Consider the following 22,681-nt stretch of genomic DNA (forward strand, 5'->3'; position numbering starts at 1 on the left):
CGCAGAGGAAGGTAACTGCAGATTTTGTAGGTAGATGTGGCCCAGAGTCACTTGTCAAGTCATTGAGTGCCAGGGTGACCGCTTCATAGGTTATACATGTCTAGTCACCACGTGTGCACCTAAAACTATCAACATTGTATGCCAGCTGTGGTTGAAAAATAAAAAGATATTAAGATCCGTCATGAAAGCAATGAATGTATTCTTTAAAATTACAGTGGTGAACACCAGGAGATGACAACGGAGCCTCCGTTTTTTCCAGAGTGGTGATTACTGGAAAGCAGGATGGGGACTGTCAAAGGAAGGGGCCTGTGTGTGTGAACGAAAGAGGATTTTATAATCTTTTTTCTTAAAGACACGCATGACACCATTTTCACTTGCTTGTTCGCAGTGTTTAGGCCGGACAGCAGGCGTGGGTTGGGTTGTTGTGCCAGTTCCAGAAGGGCGTCCCGTGCCATCGCCTCCCCTTTCTTCGCTCCACTCTTCTCTCCCCAAAGACCAACCTGCTGCGCACAGCCTGGCTCCCAGTGGCCCTGCTTTCCTCCAGATTCGCTCCATTGGACAGCCATCGTCAGGCCTCTGCAGGTAACCTTCTCCACTCCTTTAACCTACGTTACCCGACACCAATTGTCCTCTCCCCTTTCCTTAACCCCCAAATATCTCTACGGAGAAATCTACACTCTCGTCCTTCTAGTCATTCGGTCAGTTCCCATCACTCTCCAGCCTGGTGCGAAATGACGTCAGCTCTCGTCACAGCCCACATACCACTTACCTGCTACGTGGCGGCCTTCACCGACCTCTCACTCTCCAAAGGCAAAGCCTTCCTTCCCATTTCTGCTGTATCCGGTATCTAACAATAGGGTTTTTAACTGGGACCTGAGAGTGATTCCTATGGGAGGACCCAGTTTTTGATGACTTCTTTAAAATTTGGTATTTCATTTCCATAATTTAAAAAGAATAAAATTATTCAGAACAATCTGGACAACCGCATGAACAGCTCTGTAGCCACCACCCACATGGAGAGGAGAGAGGCAACGTTTCTAGTGCCTCCTGCGTCTCCACTGTCAGCTTCAACCAGGCGTTTGTAGGCTTAGTCTCTGTACTGTATTCTCTTCCTGTAGGAATATGTTTCCATTCAGTTTGTTGATTCGATGGTATGAGTATCCCATTGTTTGCTTATCATTTCTATTGAGACACGTGGGCTATTTTCGGTATCAGGCTGTTAGGAACGAAGCCGGGGCTGTCACCTGTAACACATTCTCCACTGGGGTCCGTGGACCTATTCCTCGCTAGCAGTGACTCAGTTTCAGAAGAAGCAGATAATGGCAGCACACACAGTGGATTCCTGCCCCTCCCAGTGTCTTCTGGGTTTGTTTTTTTAGTGTTTTTTTTTTTTTTAAATAACAACTTTTTTGAAATATAAGTCACCCGATTAAAGTATACAATTTAGGTCCTTACAGTGAAAGCAGAGGGTATTAACACATTGCCAGACGATCAGACAGAAGTTAACATCTGTGCTATTGAGTGTTCTCCAAGTGGTACTCCAAGAAGAGCTCCAGCTACAAGGCTAGAGGCCCATTTGAACAACCCAATATAGAGACACAACTGCAGCAACTTTGTGTGACACTCTCTGTGGATGGAGCAGAACTTTCTCCCACACAGATCCAACAGTTTTACCGCATCCTCACAGATCTGTTACAGCCACCTCTCACTGACACCAGAGAGGTGCTCCCGGGCAGGGCAGCCCCTGAGCCTGTCCCTAACCTCAATCCTTGTCTTCTCTTATAAATGAATTCATACAAGAGACCTTGACTGCATCTTTATTGAAAAAAGCAAAAGCAAAGCAAGCAAACCTATGCATCTGGCTTTTGAACGGGCTCTCTCAGCTAACCTGAAGAGCAGGTTGGGTGGGGGTCTGAGGCATTGCATACCCTCCTGTCTATAGGCTTCAAAACCCCTCTGCTGACTATTTTGGGACAGATTCATTGTCAAGGTCCTTTTTTTTTTTCTTTTACTTTGTTGTGGCCTTCCCAGAAATCATGAGAAGCACCTGGCAACATTATCTTGCCAAGCCGGAGACTGCGGGCTTCTCTGCTTAGGGAGTAAAGCTGCCCCTTTTCCCTCCCCCTCCCCCAGTTCCCTCCTTTCCTGCATCGTCTCCTTAGGGAGGCTTTTAACCATTTGCTGTGTCCTGGGCTGGGGAAGAAAATGGCGTTTAGTTACAAGCTGGCTGTAAATGGCCCACCCTGTTTGGCCTTGTTTTAACTTTCCTGCCTCAGTTTTCCTATTCCTCCTGCCCTGGATCCTGTAACAGATCCAACAGCTTTTATAGAATCCTCCTGTTGCCACGATCCTATTCTCTGGGAACAGGCCAAGGTGGATAACCCTGATTCTGAAAAGTTAGTTTCTGAACCAAGGGTGGGTTTCAAAGAGCTGCGTCGAAGACTGAAGGGTCAAGATCAGATGACTAGGCAGCATCAGACCAAATTCGATATTATAGCTGAAGATATTGGTGAATTACAGAAGATCAAACTACAGCTGTGGCCAAAATTGCACAATACAAGAGGAAACTCATGGGCCTTTCCCACAGAACCTTACAGGCCCTAGTCAAACAGGAAGTTCAGAGCAGGAGTGGGTATGCCATCCAAGCTGATGAAGAGCAGTTGCGTGTTCAACTAGATACAATTCAGTGTGAACTAGATGCACCTACTCAGGTTAAGGATCGACTAAGTAAAGCCATGTCCAAATCAGGATGCAGTCATTTTGAGCATCAAATCTGAAGAAGGATATTACATAGATGCAGAACTGTCACAGGAAAACAAGCAGCATTTGAAACAATAGGAAGGCGTTAGCCAGTTGGTTAGCTTCGTAAAGATGATTGAGAAGATATAAAATTGGTAGAACATGGGTGGAAGGAAGCCACCCCATCAGAGGAGGGGTCTTCCGTGGACAGATGGCAAACTTGTGCTGCTTTGTGAAATCTGTCTTCTTGCCACCTCAGGCCCCTAAGAATGACGCTGACCACATGGAGAACAAAAGAAAGGAAATCCTCTCCTGGCTTGGTTTTGGGGAAGGTTACTGACAAAATATTGTTCTTCAGATTTGAAATAAGTTGCTTCACAGCTCCTCAAAGACAACTTTGTCCATTGAGCCTGTGTTCTGCTTTCCATAGCAAAGACATATGCAACATCGACTTTGCACATAAACGAATGACTATGTGGCTGTTGGAGATTTGTACTTCATAATATAAATGTACATTGATTTTTATATTTGTGAATTCATCTGTGGGAGAAGTGTTATACTGTACATCAGAAGACACCTTAATCAATAAGCCAAATTTATTTGGAGTCTTTTTCATTTCGCTAGCGCTAGGGGGCCCCGAGGAAATATCGCTTCTCAAATTCTGGGGCCCCAAATAGAGGAAGTCTTTCCTATTTATATCTTTTTCAGTTCTTTGTCTTCCAAATTTGGAATGAGACTTACAGACCTTCTGAGAAAGAGGTCCTGTGTGCTGGGACAGGCCGTGAGACCGTATTTCAAGGCCTGGCCTGGCGCCAGCACTGACAACTCTGTCTGGGGCATAGTTTATGGCCTATCTGGATTGGGAGTAGTCTTATTTTTCCCTATTATTTAAGCAAGCAAACGTTTACAGAAGCCAGAATAGCAGGGTTAAAATTTTAAACAGCAGTTTTTACCCAAGATGGCGGTTACTATGCTTCAGAAGTAAAGAAAATCCAAGACTATTTAATGATTAATGTAAATGTACATTGATTTTTATAAAGATTGAAAATATATTTTTATATTATTTTACTTATTTGGAATTAATAAAACATACTAAGCAATTAGGATGCAACAAAATTAAATTTTATTACTTTTACAACCTTTTGTTTCTTAAAACTTTTCATCTCCAAAAAAGATAAAAACAAATTCTTGATTGTAATTACTTTTATAAAATTCTGATTGGTGCTTTATTTGGTTCTGGGATAATGACCATTCATGTCTACACAAGTATTAAATTGTAACTACAATAAAAAAAAAAAAAAGGAAACTGTAAGAGTGAACACTCTTATCTTTTTCTAATCATAGGGAGAGAATATTGTTACATATTATTTGAACTCTGGGTTTTAAATTATAAGCCCTTTATTTGATTAAGGAAGTTACCTTTTATTCCCTTATTTAATCACAACAAATTGCTGCAGTTGTGTTTTTATATTGGTTTGTTCAAAATGGTTTAAGGTTTATCCATTTTTTTTTTTTTCATGATTGGGTGCTGAGTTTTGTCATTTTTTTGTATCTACTAAAACTATCATAGCTTTTGTCTTTTAGTTTATTGATAAGGTGTGCTATATTAATTTTTGGATGTTAAACCAACTTTGCATACCTAGTATATATCCTACTCGTTTATGCTGTATAATTCTTTTATACATTGATGAATTTAATTTGCTGGTATTTTGCTGAGAATTTTTGTAGCTATAAAAATTTTTAAATTTTTTACTAGTATAAGACATACTAGTCTGTAGTTTTCTTGTGATATCTTTGTCTGGTGTTGGTATCAAGGTAATACTGGATTCAGAAATAGAAGCATTTTCTCCTACTCATTTTTTTTTTTTTTTGGAAGCATTTGTGAGGAACTGCTATCAATTCTTCTTTAAATGTATGCCCTGTGAAGTCATCTAGACCTTGGCTTTTCTTTGTGGATAATTTTTTGATTACTAATTTAATATCTTTACCTGTTACAGGTCTATTTATATTTTTATTTCTTCTTGAGTCAGCTTTGGTAGTTTGTTTCATCTAAGTTATATTACTTGTTGGCATACAGTTAATCGTAGGAGTCTCTTATAATCTTTTTTATTTCTGTAAAGTCAGCAACAATGTCTCCTGTTTCATTCCTGATTTTAGTAATTTGAGTCTTTTCACCTTTTTTTTTCTTGGTCAGTTTAACAAAATGTTTGATAATTTTGTTGATATTTTAAAAGAACCACTCTGGTTTTATTAGTTCATCCTTCCTGTGTTTATATTTATTGCTTTACTAATTTTTACTATAATTTTTTCTTTCTTTGAGTTTAGTTTGCTGCTTTTCTCTAATAAGGTGGAAGATTACATTACTGATTTGAAACCTTTGTTTTCATTTAATGCCGGTGTTTGTAGCTATGAAGTTCCCTTTGTGCACTGCTTTAGCTGCACACCCTCCACGTCTTCTTGACAGAATCTGCCCCTTCACATTTTGTCATTGTCTCTCCAGTTTTCCCCACTCTCCTCACTGCTCCTTGTGACCCCTTTACTGGCTGGTCCTTGCTGAAAATAGCCAGAACCCTTTGCCCTGGCAGCTGTGCTGGGTGTTTGACCTTGTGTTGTCTCACTGAATCCCGCAGCTCTGCGAAGGTGAGGTGTTACCACCTGGCTGTGTGGCTCAGTGGTTGAGCATCGACCTATGAACAATGAGGTTGTGGTTCGATTCCTGGTCAGGGCACATGCCATGGTTGTGGGCTCGATCCCCAGTGGGGTGGGGAGTGGGGGGCGTGCAGGAGGCAGTCAATCCATGATTCTCTCTCATCATTGATGTTTCTTTTTTTTAAAAAAGATTAATTAATTTTTATATTATTAAATTAGGGTGGCTCTCCCTTCTTCTCTGAAATAAAAAATATATATATATATATATATATATATATATATATATATAAAGATGAGGTGTTACTCCATCATCTTACAGCTCAGGCAACTCAAGTGCAGAAAGTTCAAGTAAAGGACATGTCAGTTATCTTGTTAGTCTGGGTCAGATGTGGCATTTGATCCTCTCCCCTCATGCCCCATGCCTTCTCCCTGGGTTTTTATCTGTTGCAGTGCTGTTTGCTTACGCGTGGTTCTCCTGAATGCTGGCCCTAATCCTGCTCTTGCTCCGCTCCAGGAGGTTCTTTCCTCTGGTCGGCACATGTGCTTCTCATTGCCTCACTCTCCCCTGCAGCCCTCTGCAAAACCTTTCCTGAGGGCGCGGACAGGACAGGCGCCCGACCCGGTTCTTCTCCTGCTTTGTTTGTGACTTTACCACAGCACCTGCCCAGTGGGGTATCATGCACCCTTCCTATGCTTGTCTTCTAGTGCTGTGAGCTTCTGTCGGGTAAGCACGTTTGCATATTATGTGGAGGGTTTTTTCTTCTTTAATAAATGCTTGTAGAATGAATGAATCTGAGGTGGAAGAAGATAGTTTGGGGAAAAACTGTTAGAGAGTTGAAGATGACGATGGAGTTATTGCCCCAGACCTCTCTCATAAATTCAGTGAACTTTCACCTTTCACCTGCCTGCCTCCCGTGCACATTCAGCTTCCTCCTCCCATGCCAACTGCTTAGGGGAGTTGGTCCTGCTACCCCAGGCTGGGTAGGCTCCTTTGAACCTCTCCTTTGCAGTCCTGCTGTGATGTAATTTATTAAATCTTTGTGACATTGAATTTCTGTTCCACTTGGTCCCAAGTTCTTCAAGATCAGAGCCCCTGGCTGAGGTCTGTCCTCTGACAGCTGTTTGCTGTCCCAGAGAAGTTCAGTAGATATTTCTTGGATACATGAATTACAGTAGCTACAAATTCTTCTTCTTTTGTGCTTTATCTTTGTTTTCTATATCTTGGTTGCCAGTTTAATAATGGAGACATTTTAGGTTGGCCAAGAAATAGTCATCAAACACAGAATGGCTATGAGTTGCAGACCAAGAGGTTTTGGGACGCAGAGCTTGCTAAGCCACGCGCCATTCCAGCTGAATGCGGGCCCTCCCTCTGGTGAAGAGCATGGCCGCGTGGACACTGCTGCCCACGCGCACAGAGCCCGCATGGGGGGTGCAGAGAGGTTGCACACCAGAGCCCACAGGCCACCGTGTTGTTACAAGCAGAGCAGCTTCCCGCAGTGCTGCGCTCGTGAAGTGATCGCAGTGACCTTATGAACATTTCATGGAACAGTCACGCTCCTAAGCAAGGCTTCCTCACAGGCTTTCTCTGTTCATGAACTTCCTGACATCTCTCTACGTCCTCTTTCAGCACTGATGTTTCTTCAGCTTCTTGGGAGGTTTGGGATTCCAAAGTGCGCGGAGAACCGCCTGGTGTGTGAGCGGTTTGGAGGCCCGTGTACGGGATGCGCAGTCCTGTCTCTGATCGGATGTCCCTCTGCTGGCCGCAGCCATTCCCTCCATGGGGACCATGCTTAATATGCTGCTCTGGACTCTGAAATGGCTCTGTCACTGTTGGTCCTCAGTTACTCTAAGATTTGAGAAGTGAACGCACAGCGGTTGTCTGGAGGAAATGGCTTTCATGCTTCATATTATTCTATAATTTGTAGACTTCAGCTAAAACAAAACTTCAATGTTGCTTCTTTTTCCACTTTTGTGTGTGTGTTTTATGACCTTTCTTATCAAAGAAGGGGCAGGATGAAAGATAGTAGATATCGGTATGGAGTTTGTGATGAAGACAAACCCCATTCTACTCCATTTTAATGGGTGTTAATAGCAGTTTATACTACTCTCTTGGTAATGCTTAACTCCTCTGATTCATAAACATAAAGCACCTGTACCCGTTTGAATTTTAATGAGTGAAAAGGCTCTCCAAGCTTTTTTGTTAACTGTCCACTCTTGCTGCCAATGGATGGCTCGCCAGCTGAGTCGTGGCCCCCGCACTGCGCCCGCGCCGCTCTGTCTGAGCCTGCGCTGCCGCCGGCAGTCTGCAGGAGGGCCAGGTGGCCGGCACGCTCTGGCTTGCGTTTCAGCCTCACCTCTCACTGGCTCTGCCAGGCCGGGACATGGCATTCCCAGACTCCTTCTGTGTTCCCAGTTTCTTCATTGCGACACCAGTTCTGAATGGTGGTGAGGATTTCCTGAGTTAATTTGGACAGTGAATAAAGATTAATAGCCTTTCCTCCTTATTGTTCCCCCTCCCCTGCTCGGAAAAAAAAGTCACATGTTATGAGTAGAGCATTGGGTGTTTACAGAACTTGAGGTAAAACACGTGCGTGTTGGGGTGTGAAATGCCATCTCTCCATGAGCTTTCCTTGGTTCCGCCTCCTGGGCAGATTCGGCACCCTTCCTCTGGTAAATGGTGCATCTGTGAGCAAAGATGCTCGAGTCACGGTCCAGTCAGAAGAGACAGACTGCCCAGCTGGCCACCGAGTAGATTGTCTGCCTCTTTAGAAGTTGAGGATTGACTATACATATTGGATTTAGAACTGAAGAATTTTTGAAATGAAATTTGAATGTTGAGAGAGCGAAAGCGAACTATATCACTTCAATTTCTTTTAAGCTATCAAAAGAGGGTAAAGCAACCCAAGTGATCTCTTTCAAGATACTTTCTTACTAATTCTCTCAACCTCTGGTCCTCCACTAGGTGCTTTTTGGTTGAGAGTTGGAGCCCTCAAGCAACATGCCAGAACAGAGCAACGATTACCGGGTGGCTGTGTTCGGAGCAGGTGGTGTTGGCAAGAGCTCCCTGGTCCTGAGGTTTGTGAAGGGCACGTTCCGGGAGAGCTACATCCCCACCGTGGAGGATACCTACCGGCAGGTCATCAGCTGCGACAAGAGCATCTGCACGCTGCAGATCACGGACACCACCGGCAGCCACCAGTTCCCCGCCATGCAGCGGCTATCCATCTCCAAGGGGCACGCCTTCATCCTCGTGTACTCCATCACCAGCCGGCAGTCCTTGGAGGAGCTCAAGCCCATCTACGAACAGATCTGCGAGATCAAAGGGGACGTGGAGAGTATCCCCATCATGCTGGTGGGGAACAAGTGCGACGAGAGCCCGAGCCGCGAGGTGGAGAGCAGCGAGGCAGAGGCCCTGGCCCGCAAGTGGAAGTGCGCCTTCATGGAGACCTCGGCCAAGCTCAACCACAACGTGAAGGAGCTCTTCCAGGAGCTGCTCAACCTGGAGAAGCGCAGGACCGTGAGCCTACAGATCGACGGGAAGAAGAGCAAGCAGCAGAAGAGGAAAGAGAAGCTCAAGGGCAAGTGCGTGGTCATGTGAATGCCTTCTCGTGTCCCTGTCACCTCACCTTCCCTCTTCCCCGTGAAACCCACCGCCGTCAGGGCAGCATGTAAGATCCCCACATGTTAACTATCTTATTTTGACTGAGACTTGCCCTATTGTCCTTACGAGGGCATTCCACACCACCAACAATAAGCCCCTCTCCGGAACCAGGCAGGGAATCCGCCAGACGGTCCAACGAAAACCCACGTGCCGGCGTGGCAGGGGGCTGAGAGTGCCTGTAGCCTCTGTGGCCTCGTGTGTATGTGTGTGTGTGTGCTGCCAGGAGTGGAGCGAGGGAGGGTGGGACTGCCCCCGCATGTGTGTCCAAGCATGTTCACCTGGGGCTGCAAGTCCACCACAGACCAGCCTTTCCTCCGCTCAGCAGCCCGTGCCGTCCTGCGAGGAGGAGGGGGAAGCGGGGAGAAGCCAGGCCAAAGTTGCTTTCCTCATGGTTCTTTAACTGGATTGAAACCACAGCCTCTCCCAGAGATGCTCACTCCCCGCTGACCTGTGAGCCCTGAGGGGTGCCCTCACCTCCCTGGGCCTCGGGGAGAGAGGCTTCAGCTCAGCCTTCCAGAGGATTTCTGTTCATGTGCAGTTGGGTTAACGGATGCCTGCCTGCGAGAGCGCTGTGGGCGTGAGCGCGGGTACCACGGCGTACGAGCCCCGTGGCACTGGCACTCTCAGAGGGTTTACATGTGAAGTTTCCTTCCTTTAACCCAGGAGGGTGCACCCTCTGCCAGCCTCAGATTTTAAACACAAGCGACTAACTTCGCTGTTGGAGACGTCCTGTTCTCCTGCCTCGTGGTTGTCTTCTGCACGTGGCGGGCCTGACCTGTCGGGGCAGCCAACCAAGGCCACGGGAAGGCCAGAGCACACTGCCTTCTAGCTGGCTGCGACGGGAAGTGCACACCCGCACCTCATGATGTACTTTGAACGGCAGTTGTAGCTGTGTTTGGATGCCCTTCGACACATTGCATTCCTGGAAAAGGCCTCCGAGTAGCACACGGTCTCGCAGGTCCCCTCAGAAATGCCTCCTAAGAGCAGTGCAGGGCAGGGCCCCCTCTTTTCCTAATGATCTGCGTGCACCCTAGTCCTTTAGCCCGATCGCGGCTGTGCTGGCCCCTGCCTGGCGGGCACATGGGGCAGGCAGTGGGGCCGAGGCCGCCAGTCTAATTCTCTGCCGTCCAATGTCTGGTTTGGCTCTGCTTCCCGAAAATTCCCACTGACGGAGCCCAAGTTCTCTCGTTTGTTCCTGTAAGCATAGCCCAGGCACCCGACTCTGGAATCTCCTCTCGGCAGTCCTCCTGCGCCCGCCTGACAGCAGACGTGGCCCAGGCCACCTGCTGTGGGCAGCAGCCAGGCAGAGAGAGGTGTCACGTGTGGGGCGACTGCACCCTCCTCCGGCTCCTCTCCCCTGCACCTGCCTCCGGAGCAGGCCTGAGGCTGCAGCGGTGTCCACAACCATTCCTGATTTCAACAAACCCTAAGTCAGCCTTCCGGGGGGATTTTCCTGCCGTTGTCTCACCCTCTGACCTCTAATGACTCCCCTCTCCCCACCCCAGATGGATTAGTGTGTGGGAGGTGCTTTGAGAACCTATGGCGCTGGTCTCCCACCTGAGCAGGGAGGGTGTGGGAGAGCCTGGGTGTCAGCAGGGCCGAGGCCAGCAAGCCTCTTCGCGTCCTCATGGCTGCCCCCTTGCGGGCTATCCGGCTCCGGAACTGTCCCACCGCCGTCAGGGAGAGCTTATTGGTGGATTTTTAGGACAGTGTCTTTCAACTTGTATCTACCTGTTTTCTGTTTCTATTCTTAGGGAAATGTATCAATTTTTAATTTGGCTCTGGGTCCAGTGGCAAAAGAAGCAGGACTTCCTGGCCAGAAGGGACCTGGAGGCCTGGGTGGGCTCTGTGCTGGCAGTAAGCTGGTGTCGCCACGCTGGCCTGTCCCAGGCTTCCAGGGTGAGCTCTCCCTGCCATCAGTCCTCTCCTACTGACGATGAGATTGCTGTTCGCCGCCCAGGCCAGGGCCATGTTTTTAGTGCTTAGAGCTGCATAGTGTGAGGGACGCATACTCGTGGGAAACGTGGTCTCGTTCACAGGAAGCTAGCAAAGCTTCAACGTAGTCTTTGCTCTGAGGTCCCTTTCGGGGCAGGAAACCGACAGTATCGACACTGTGGCAAAGGTCTCAGGGCCCCGTGATTCAGGGCTGAGGAGTCACTCCCATGGAAGAAGGTGGTGGCAGCGACGATAAGGGCGTTGGTTCTTGAGGATGCGCCTCCAGTGCATGTGGGCGGGAGTTTGACCAGCACAGTAAGCTAAAAGCCCCGGATAGCGCTTGGCTGGCATCTGGAAATAAGCACGGGGCTCCTGCACTCCCTCTGTCCCGCCCGCCGGCCCTTCCTCCATCCAGCGACAAGCCATGGCGTGCCCTGGGCATGCATGCAATACAGCAGGACCAATCAGAGCAATATTGAATTGTTCATCAGATCAAAATTACATATAGAGTAACACATATACTTTATCTTCCTGCATTTTTGAAATATAAAGTAGTGCATTGTACATATCCATAAGCTACTATATTTGTTTCACTGTTTGTAATATTTCAGAAGTGCTCATTCTTTGTAGAATAAACAATATATTAAATATTTTAAAAGTTGCTTTGTGATAATTTTTTTCAAAATTTGTAATGTGTGGCTTTTAAATAAGCTCTCTGGAAATATCCACAACTCACGGGATGCGAAGGCTCTTGCAGCTCCACCCAGGAGTGCAGTGCCTACAAAGCACTGTGCGCAGAGCACTTACAGAGCGTGGCTTTTATACCTGGGGGAAGTCCCTGTGTATATTTATATTTAAGGTGTTTTATTGTCCCAATTCCATTATCTGTCATATTTTAATTACTCTTCAATTACAAAAATCACCCTTGCATTCTGATTCCCAGCTGCCAGTGATGTTCTGAAAATAATGAAACATTAAAATAAAGCCTTCGTTCTAACACCCTGCTGGGAGACGGTGGTTTCTTATTCTTCAGGACGCAGCCTGTCTTCAGTGGCCATGACCTCGTTCCTGCAGATGCTCCTCTGTGATTTGACCACAGAGAAGACTGCCTGGCTCTGTGCAAGCCTGGGGTGGCCACTGCAGCGGCCCTGCACTGTTCCCAGGGTGTTTCCCACCCGGCCCCTGCCCCTGGGCTGACAGGATGCTCCAGCCTGGCTCAAAATAGGAGTGCCCGCCTCCCCACCAGGGCCAGACTCTTCCGTGGGCTGGATCCAGAGGCCCAGCACCGCTCTGGGACTCCGCTTCTGCTGGCTGCCCTTGGTCCTTGCCCCTTTTTCTCCAGGCTAACACAGGAAAACAATTATAAGCAAAGCAAACTCATTCCTGGGCCTTTGAATAGCTAGGTGACTGTGGGCAGGATCCTAACCTCACTGTACTGAGAAATGAGGATTGTTAATGTCTGCTCCTGGTCAGCCCTGGGCAGTAAATTAACCCTTTGTATGCCATAAGCATCTATCGGAGCTTTTTTAATTTAATTCAAACTATCATGGCGTGTGGGGATGGTTTCCATTTTGGACCAGTAGCAGTTAACTGGTTAATGATAAGCCAATGCACTTGGAGCTGTCTTGTGGAGCCGGGCAGTGTGGAGGGAGTTAACCTGTGCAGATGCAGCGGCCAACCAGACACTTTCTGGCTCTGTGAGCTTCTTGAACAGCTCCCAGGCCTTGCTCTCAGCAGCGTCCCCACCCCAGGTCATTACTGTACCATTACTCTGCTTCTCCATTTAGCAGATCATTTCAATCGCCAGGCCCCATTAGATCCCATTAAAGGGCATCCTGCTGGTGCTCATCAAGCTTTAATGTGCAAACAAAGCACTTGAGGACCTTGTGCTTCAGCAGAGCCTGAGTCAGAGGGCTGGCAGGGCCTGGAGACCTGCATTTCCAGTGGCTCCCAGGAGATGCTAATGCTATGCTCCATGGACCACGCCTTGAGTAGCAAGGCTATAATCTAGTACACCAGCTGCTGCCCATGGAAATGCCTGGTGGAGCCTTGGAACCTATTGCTATCCAGGCTCCACCCAGAAATCATGACTCAGCAGGTCTGGAATGTGGCTCTGGCTTCAGGGTATTTTAAAGTTTCTGGTGATGAAATGTGGAATAAGCTTTGAGTACAGATGCTATTAGCCAAGTTTAATATGGAATGCCAGCCAGCTCCCTAAATCTCCTGGGGGGTTGCTTATTAAATGGGGCTCCCCTTTAATAAATGTTTCCCAGGCAGCAAATTGGTGGAACTGGTGTGAGGGGTCCTGGGCCCCTCTATGTACAGCATCTTCCAATATCAGTGTGCAGAGAAAAGTATAGCAGAGCTGCTGCCACCACACCACTCCATGGTATGGGGTGACCTCACTGGTCTTAGATCTAAGCCCCAAACTGTCTGGAATGTTCCATCCTTACCTGGCCCAATTCCAGCATGGCCCATGAACCATACTGGGCTCTGCAGACTTGCTGTTGCCCTGGATTCCGTGAATGAGGGTCAGCTGTGACCTGAGGCAGCTGCTCTGTCCCGCCACCATCCTGCTTCAGACAGGGCAGGACCCCACCTACCTTCCTCTTTTCACAGCATGGAATTGCTCTCAGTCACTTTCCCATCCCATTACCGTTTCTTAGCTAAAAGAGGCCTCTGTCCACCCCAGTCTTTCACAAATTATTGGTGACCCACAGAGGCAGACATCTGCCTCAGGTATTTTAATATAACTTCTACAGTTATAAGGATAACAGTTATCATTATTGTTGTTTTATTGGTTTGCTCTTATAAGTCCTCACACTCCCTTTGCCTCAAGCAAATGGAAGGGTTTAGCCTGGGGACAGGAACACGAGGAAACCCCAGTTTTCACGGAACTTCTATAAGGTGGGAAATCTGGGGGTCCTGAAAACCTGCAGAGTTAGGTCCAGTCATAATGAATGTGGCATCAGCCTTCTGCAGGTTTTTTATTAGGGACAACAAAAGTATGTACAGTAGGTAGGAAAGGTTTATTGCACTTGGGTCTAAGTCAGGATTATATTCTTTGCTATCTATCCCATAACAAGGACACATTGACTTTCAAGGAGTCCCTCTTGAAAGTATCAAGTATCAAGTGCTTGTCAGCACTAAGCATGCATGTGTGCACATGCATGAAGCACCCGTCAGACACCACACAGGGCCTTTAACAGCCCATGTGACAGCCACCAGTTAGTATCAGGAACTCAGGAGGACAAGGAAATGGGCTTGGTTTAAGTTGTCATTGTCACTGAAAAACTGGCATCATACAGGACATCCAGCCAAGATGGCGGCATAGGTCAACACGGTGCTTGCCTCCTCCCACAACCACATCAAAATTACAACTTAACTACAGAACAACTACCATTAAGGTCCACCTGAAATCTGGTTGAGTGGAAGTCCTACAGCTAGAGAATTAAAGAAGCAGCACATCAAGACTGGTAGGAGGGATGAAGGGGTGGAATGGGCTGGTCCCACACCCACATGTGGCAGATAAAAATCAGGAGGGATACCTCAGCTGCAGAAGTCCCTTCTGAGGAGTGAGAGGGTCCCAGACCCACACCAGGCACCTTAGCCCAGGGTTCCAATGCCAGGAAGAGAAGTCCCTGTAACTTTGGGCTGTAAAAACCAGTGGGAATTGTGGCTGAGTCACAGGGAGGCTGCTGGAGTCCCAGGCAGTTCCTCTTAAAGGGTCCGCACATGGACTTACTCAGACTCATTCCCTCTGAGGGCAAGCACTGGGACAACAGCTTGAAAGGCAATGGAGACATATGGGGAGAAACTGAATTGTTTAGCATCAGGGCAAGAGCTGGAGAGGCAGCTTTCTCCCAGACATAAGTGCAGGCAGAGGCCACTGTTCCTTTGATGAGTACTTCCCCCAACACAGCCAGCAGACAGGAGCCACACTTGAGATTTGAGATTTCATCAACTTGATTCATACTGTTTGCCCCATCCTGGTGATTCCCTGAGACCCCACCCCACCAACTTTTGAGCCTACCCAAGCTGTTTCCAGTGGCTTTACCATAGGAATAGCCCTTCTTGGCTCATGCTTCAGATTTTCCTAAAATCTCTAACCAAGCAGCATATGGCCTCAGTGAGCCCTGTACCTCTCACTAAGTAGCTTTAGGCCCCACATTAGCAGCATCTGACCTTGGTTCACAGCTTGGCCTTGCCTGGGCACCTCCAAGCCTAGCACAGGAAGCAGCTATCTGCAGATTGCTTTGTAGCTTATGCCAGGTGGTCCCCAGGAGAACAAAAGTGGTAGCTGATATTGGCCTGCACCTCCCAGGGGTTCCTAGAGCCAGACCACATCTAAGCGACTCACTCAAGGGGTGTACTCAGTGAGCACCAGAGCCCTGCTGAAGTAAGTCCTCCTCTGTGCTGTGGGTCCCCACACATCTGATCCTCCAAGGTGTTTGGAGGTAGGTTGTCAGTGGTCACAGCCAGTCCTTATAGCTGATTGGCCTGGGTAAATCCCTCCCATTGATGTGCTAATAGCAATCAAGACACAACTACAATAAGAGGTTATGCAGCCCACATGGGTGCACACCTCAAGTGCCCAGCAGGAGTGATCAGGGAGACTGTGCCACTGGGCCCTACAAGGACACCTATTACATTAGGCCATGCTACCAAGCCTGGGAGACATAGCAGCTCTACCTAATACACAGAAACAAGCACAGGGAGGTGGCCAAAATGAGGAGACAAAGAAACATGGCCCAAAGGAAAAATACAATAAAAATCAGAAAAAAAAAAACTAAGCAAAGTGGAAATAAGCAATTTACTAGATGCAGTATTCAAAACACTGATTATAAGGATGATCAAGGAACTTAGTGAGGACCTCAACAGCATAAAAAGAACCAGTTAGAAATGAAGGCTACATTAATGGAAATAAAGAATAATTTACAGGGGATCAACAGTAGAGTAGATGAAGCTGAAAATCAAATCAGTGATTTGGAATATAAGGAAACAAAGAAAAACAACAAAAACAACAAAAAAAAAACCCACCCAATCAAAATAGCGAAAAGAAAAAGGAATAATAATAATAAAAAAAAGATAGTGTAAGAAGCCTCAGGGACAACTTCAAGTGTACCAACATTCACATCATGGGGGTGCCAGAAGGAGAAGAGAGAGAGCAAGAAATTGAAAACCCATTTGAAAAAATAATGACAGAAAAAACTTCCTTAGCCTGGTGAAGGACATTGACATATAAGTCCAGGAAGTACAGAGAGCCCAAGATGAACCCAAAGAGACACACACTAAGAATCATTATAATTAAAATGCAAACGATTAAAGGCAAATAGAGAATCTTAAAAGAAGCTAGGGAAAAGTAGTTAGGAACCTACAAGGGAACTCCCATATGACTGTCAACTGATTTCTCAACAGAAACTTTGCAGGCCAGAAAGAAGTGGCAAGAAATATTTAAAGTGATGAAAAGCAATAACCTATAAGCAAGATTACTCTACCCAGAGAAGCTATCATTTATTATTGAAGGTCAGATAAAGAGCCTCCCAGACAAGAAAAGGTTAAAGGAGTTCATCAGTACTAAACCAGTATTATATGAAATGTTAAAGGGTCTTCTTAAAGAAGAAGAAAAGAAGATAAAGATTATGAACAATAAAATGGCAATAAATACATATTTGTCAATAATTGAATCAACAAACAAAATGAACAAGCAGTACAGAAACAGACCCATAGATACAGAGAACTTTTTGTTGGTTACTTTTTGTTGGTGGGAGAGGGGGTAGGGGGTAGACAAAAAAGGTGATGGGATTAAGAAGCACAAATTAGTTGTTATAGAATAGTCATGGGGAGGTAAAGTACAGCATAGGGAATACAGTCAATAACATCTTAATAACTATGTGTGGTGCTGGATGAGTGTGAGATTTATTGGGATAATCACGTATTAAGTTATGTAATGTCTGGCCACTGGGGTGTACAAAATATAAAAATATATAATAATAATTCGGCACTATGCAACTATAAAGCTGGTATGTTGAAAGCCACGACTTTGGCCCTGTTGTTTCCTTTGCTCAGAAATCCCTTCTTTCTGTCTCCCTATCCCATTCCTGCTTATTAGAACATTTTCCCATGTTAGGACTGCCATCCAATGAACTCTATAAAGCCTTCCCAGTCATTTGAATCAAAAGAATTCTCACCGTGTTCAGGATTCCTCTTGATTCTTGTTTTCCTGTCCTTTATGGCTCTTCCAACATGTTTCATTTTGCTAACAAGCTTCTTGCTTATGTGCTCATTTGCTTCATACTCTTTAACCGGAAGTCATTGCTGAGTCCTCTTGGCACTTTGGACCAGTAAGTACCCTGTAAACACTTGTTAGAATGAGCAGTGAACCCCATCTAAACACTCATGGTGCCATTCAGTGCAGCCCCATGGCACAGAGTAGGGTCACACTTCCTGGCACCCTCATTGTGGAGTCGGATCTGACCTCTGGCCGAGGAGCGTGAGTGGAAGACAACATTTCATTGCCAACAGGTGGCTAGGGTTCTCCTCTCCTTCACAGGAGCAGCAATGCTCCAGACAGTGGTGGCTCCATCAACATGTGTCTCAGAGCAGGCAGAGCTTCCTGGGACTGGCAGTGGATATATAGCCCAAGGGAGAAATACCAGTGTTGCTTGGTTCGTTTGGTGTGGTAATGTAACCCACTTCATCTTAACCAATAGGTTATCTCTGGTTTGTAATCTCAAAGATTAGCATTTCCTATCTGTCACTGTTTTCCTCTTAAAATAACAAATAAAATATATACAATACAAATAAATACAGTGCTACTATAAAGTATAAGTTCTTGAGAACACGCCAGAGTCAGACTTGTAAATTATTTTTTTATCTTCTTTGACAAGTTATTTTTTTAAGCATTTTCAAATTTAGGCTGAGTAGTGTCAATTAAACATGAATTAGATTACAGAAAATATGCAACAAATTTGGCTAATTGGCTGACAATTCTTCCAGCATTCTGGGACATCTTGCCTTTGCCCAAAAAGTCAGCACAGTTCAAGATGTAGCTGGTTGAGTTGTGTAGGCAGTTTCTGTTTTCAAGTGTTAACATAAAAAAAATTCAAATCTGTAAAGAATTTTGTGAGTTTATTTGAGCCAAACCGTCAACAATTGCGGGGAAGCAGAATCTCAACGTATGGAGATAGTGCTCCGGAGAATGACAGTTTTTCATTACAATCATTTTTGATACATTACAATCAAAGGAGGAGATGTACTAGTAGGTAGGTTACATGAAATCCACTGGTGATAGATTGGAGAGGCGGGTGAAAGCAAAGCGGGGAAACCTCTGGGATTGGATAAAAAGTAAAATGATAGACACATGCTTATTTTGCTTAGGTGGGTGCAGGATAGTTAACAGACAACAATTAACATGTTAACAATAACAATGAGGGCATTTGTGGTCTCTGTCCTGGCATCCTGGTGTATTTGGTTGTGCCCTAAGGAGTCTGGAAAAAGGGAAGTTACAAATTACCCTGACCTTTCACAGGTATGTTATCTTAGATACAAAAAGACAATATGCTCAGTAAAGATGAAAGTTGACCTTTGTTAGGGAAGATACTGGCCTAGGACATATCTACCCACTATAAACTGCTTTTTAATTTCAGACCATCCTTGTGGTCACTTTAGGTCTCTTGAGTTTGCAAGGCTGCCACGCAAGCCTTCCCTGAGTTAGTTAGGATAGCATGTGGCCCTTTTTTGTCCACACAAGACAAAGATAATTAGTGTTAGAATTTGCAAATTAGTTTTAGATTAAATTCTTAAAACTAACTGGCTCTCACAGAAGTCCCATTGGGAACCTCAGAGTTGAGTTCCAACTTCACAACAGCCATTCCAGAGCCCCTGGGCCTTTGCCTGTCCTCCAGGCTGTATTCTATGCACCTATGCCTGTCCTCTGGGCTAGCACATGCTCATGCTTTGGTACATACATGCTAGTGTTTGTTAAAGTGTACCTTTTTTTCCTTTGCATGTCTAACTCATGACTCAATGAAGTGTACAGGCAGAGTTAGAATAGTAGCAAAATACTAAACTTATAATGTTCTCAGCACTCGGAATCTCTGCAAATGGCGAATCTGTGGATCTGCGAGTATGATCATTTTTGAATCCCTTTCCCAACCAAGAAAACAGATGTTTGGGGAATAAGATGAAAATGTCTTATGATGTGATCTGAGTCTGGACTCCTCATGCCAGCGAGTGGTTCTTTGAGAAAGCTTATCAATTCACCCACCTTTCACCATCACTAGTAAGCCAATCAGGTCTCCTTCTTTAACAGATTAAATGCAATATAATGGTTTTCAGTGTAAAATTAATGAAATGCTGTTAAAGAAAAGAAATAAACCACAAATTTTATTCTTTGTCGCAGAAAGAGACACAAGTCATACCATCACACAGAAGCCAATAAGACCAAACTCAAAGCTTATTACAGATGTCCTCAGAGAGGAAGCACAGTTGGTCTTTGGTTAAATTCCTTTATTTGTTGTTGGATATCACATAATATCAATGGCCTCCCATGTGGAAGAGCAGTGGCCAGTGCGTTCGTATTTTCTGAGTCTGTGTCACACCTGAATCACGTGTGAGGGGTCAGCAGAGAACCCACGCTAGAGGAGATGTTTGAACCTTGTCATTTGTTTAACATGTGACAATTTTGTAAGAGGTGATATGTTCTGCAGAGGGTACACTGGGCTGCCTTGGAGTGCTAATGGGGACTGGTGATGACTGGCATGGGAAGGGGAAGGTTTTATGAATGTAAAATCATGTCTTGTCCTATTCTCCAGAGCAGCAGGTGGTTAACAATATGCCTCTTGATCTATGTTTTTTAAAGATATATTCTTATTGATTTTTAGAGAGAGAGGAAGGGAGAGGGATAGATAGAAACATCGATGAGAGAAAAACAGCATTGATTGGCTGCCTCCTGCACACCCCCTACTAGGGATCAGGCCTGCAACCTGAACATGTGGCCTGATAGGAAAATGTGATCCCTTGATTCACACTGGCTGGGCCTGCTTCTTAATCTTGATCTGTGGTTCAAGAAAACAGTGAAAATTGTAAATATAATTGCATCCAGGCCAGCAGTACTTTGTCTTCTGTGCTTAGAAAAAATGGAGGGGCAGGATATTGAACATGCTGGTTTCAAGCACTGAGTATGTTGACCATTGACAGGAAATGCTCCTAACAAATTTTTGACATTAAAGATAAGTTAAACTATTTTATTTATTTATTTATTTATTTATTTATTTATTTATTTATTTATTTTTTAGTTTTAATTGATTTCAGAGAGGAAGGGAAAGGGAGAGAGAGATAGAGACATCAATGATGAGAGGGAATCACAGATCGGCTGCCTCCTGCATGCCCCCTACTGGGGATTGAGCCCACAACCTGGGCAGGTGTCCTGACCAGGAATCGAACAGTTACCTCCTGGTTCATAGGTTGATGCTCAAGTACTGAGTCCCACTGGCTGGGCTATTTTCTTTTTGAAAATTATGTCAGTAGCAGTGATCAAGTGACATATTTTTGGGACACATTGAGTACCTCAACAGGTCATCTGGGACCTGGCCCTGGGTAAGGAGGGCAGGGGGATAGTGAGCCCGAGTGTGAGAGCCCCAGAAAGGAGGGGGTTGGGGATGGGCTGTGCACTGGTTGGTTTGCATCTGCCGGCATGCTCATAGGTGAGCTGTTCAATGTCTGAAGGAATTGTCTAGGAAGGGTCACTCTAGGATCAGCAAGTTCCCAGATGTCAAATAATCAGAAACAGAAAATAGAAGACACGGTCAGTACACTGGCCCCTATCATGGAATGGCTCGGCTATCAGCAGCTTCCCAATATTTCCTGTGTTTCTAAATTTGTTAGAAAAATGAAACAATGTCATAGTATGAGTAATTTAAAACTATATCCAAATGCTGAAAAGGAACACGAAGAAACACTTTCTAGAGCCAAGTGAAATAGCAATTAAACTAAGATTCCATTTGCTGTGATCTCTCCATTGAAACTTCTTCTTTTTTTTTTAAATAAATCTTTATTCAGATTATTACAATTATTTCTCCTTTTACCCCGATAGCTCCCCTCCACCCATTTCCCACCCCACCTTCTGCCCTTACAGCCCCCCACTGTCCTCATCCATAGGTGTATGATTTTTGTCCATTCTCTTCATGAACCCCCCATACCCCTTTCCCCCTGAGAATTATCAGTCCACTCCCTTTCTATGCCTCTGATTCTATTATATTCACCAGATTATTCTGTTCCTCAGGTTTTTAATTCACTTGATTTTTAGGTTCGCTTGTTGATAGATATGTATTTGTTGTTCATAATTTTTCTCTTTACGTTTTTCTTCTTCCTCTTCTTTAAGAATACCTTTCAGCATTTCATATAATACTGGTTTGGTGGTGATGAACTCCTTCAGCTTTTTCTTATCTGTGAAGCTCTTTATCTGCCCTTCAATTCTGAATGATAGCTTTGCTGGGTAGAGTAATCTTGGTTGTAGGTTCTTGCTATTCATCACATTGAAAATTTCTTGCCACTCCCGTCTGGCCTGCATAGTTTCTGTTGAGAAATCAGCTGACAGTCGTATGGGTGCTCCCTTGTAGGTAATTAACTGTTTTTCTCTTGCTGCTTTTAATATTCTCTGTTTGTCTTTTGCTCTTGGCATTTTAATTATGATGTGTCTTGGTGTGGTCCTCTTTGGATTCCTTTTGTTTGGGGTTCTGTGCGCTTCCTGGACTTGTAAGTCTATTTCTTTCACCAGGTGGGGGAAGTTTTCGGTCATTATTTCTTCAAATAGGTTTTCAGTATCTTGCTCTCTCTCTTCTTCTGGCACCCCCATAATTCTGATGTTGGTATGCTTGAAGTTATCCCAGAGTCTTCTTACATTATCTTCAACTTTTTGGATTTTTTTTTTGCTTTTTGCTTTTTCAGTTGAGTGTTTTTTGCTTCTTTGTATTTCAATTCTTTGACTTGATTCTTGTGTTCCTCTATTCTGTTTTTGGGTCTCTGTATAATATTTTTTATTTCAGTCAGTGTATGTTTAATTTCTAGTTGGTCCTTTTTCATATCTTCGAGGGTCTCGTTATATTTATTGGCCTTTTCTAGGATATTCTTAAAAAGTCTTATAACCGTGGTTTTGAATTCTATATCCAGTCGTTTGTTTTCCTCCATTTCTTTCATTTGTGATCTGATTCTTTGACCCCGCATTTTCACTGATTCCCTGAGTTGGTAAGGTAGATATTTGTGCTAGGTTTCCAATATGGCCCAGTGGGTCTGCTTCCCCAGTTAACCTGAGGTGGACACTCTTGGTGCACCCCTTTGTGGACTGTGTGTACAGCCTTGTTGTAATTAAGTCTTTATTGTTGTTGGTATCACTGGGAAGAATTGACCTCCGGGCCAGTTGGCTGTAAGGATCAGCTGTGTCTATGCTGGGAGAAGTTCGGTGCTGGAGACAACCTTATAAGATTAGACTTGCCAAATTGCAATAGCCTCTGTGCTCAGCTTGGATGGGGTGGAGTCTCAGTCTTGGCTTCCTGTCAGCCTTGCCCTTGCGTGCATGTGCGCTTTCAGTCCTCCGCCTTCCCCAGCTCGAGTCTCCGCCTGAGAGTCCAGACTCCCCCCACAAGAGCGTGGGTCCCCAGGGGCTCGCCTGGAACTGGGGTTCACTGCAGTCAGAAC

At 45.3% G+C, this 22,681-nt stretch overlaps 1 protein-coding gene across 4 annotated transcripts in view; it reads left to right on the top strand.

Moving 5' to 3' along the window:
* DIRAS2 (DIRAS family GTPase 2) overlaps positions 1–11,986 on the top strand; it is a 30,763-nt gene extending 18,777 nt beyond the window's left edge. For 2 of the 4 annotated variants that reach the window (XM_080669316.1, XM_080669315.1), the window contains exon 2: positions 8,351–11,980. In XM_080669316.1, the coding sequence (XP_080525442.1) occupies positions 8,387–8,986 (600 nt within the window). In that variant the 5' untranslated portion in view covers positions 8,351–8,386 and the 3' untranslated portion in view covers positions 8,987–11,980. Of the gene's footprint in view, positions 1–388; positions 583–8,350 lie in introns of all 4 variants that reach the window. The other 2 variants (XM_080669314.1, XM_080669313.1) reach the window with 2 other exon arrangements.
* Positions 11,987–22,681: the final 10,695 nt, after the last annotated feature.

Source organism: Plecotus auritus (genome assembly GCF_963455305.1).
Source record: "Plecotus auritus genome assembly, chromosome: 5".
NCBI classification, from domain to species: Eukaryota; Metazoa; Chordata; class Mammalia; order Chiroptera; family Vespertilionidae; genus Plecotus; species Plecotus auritus.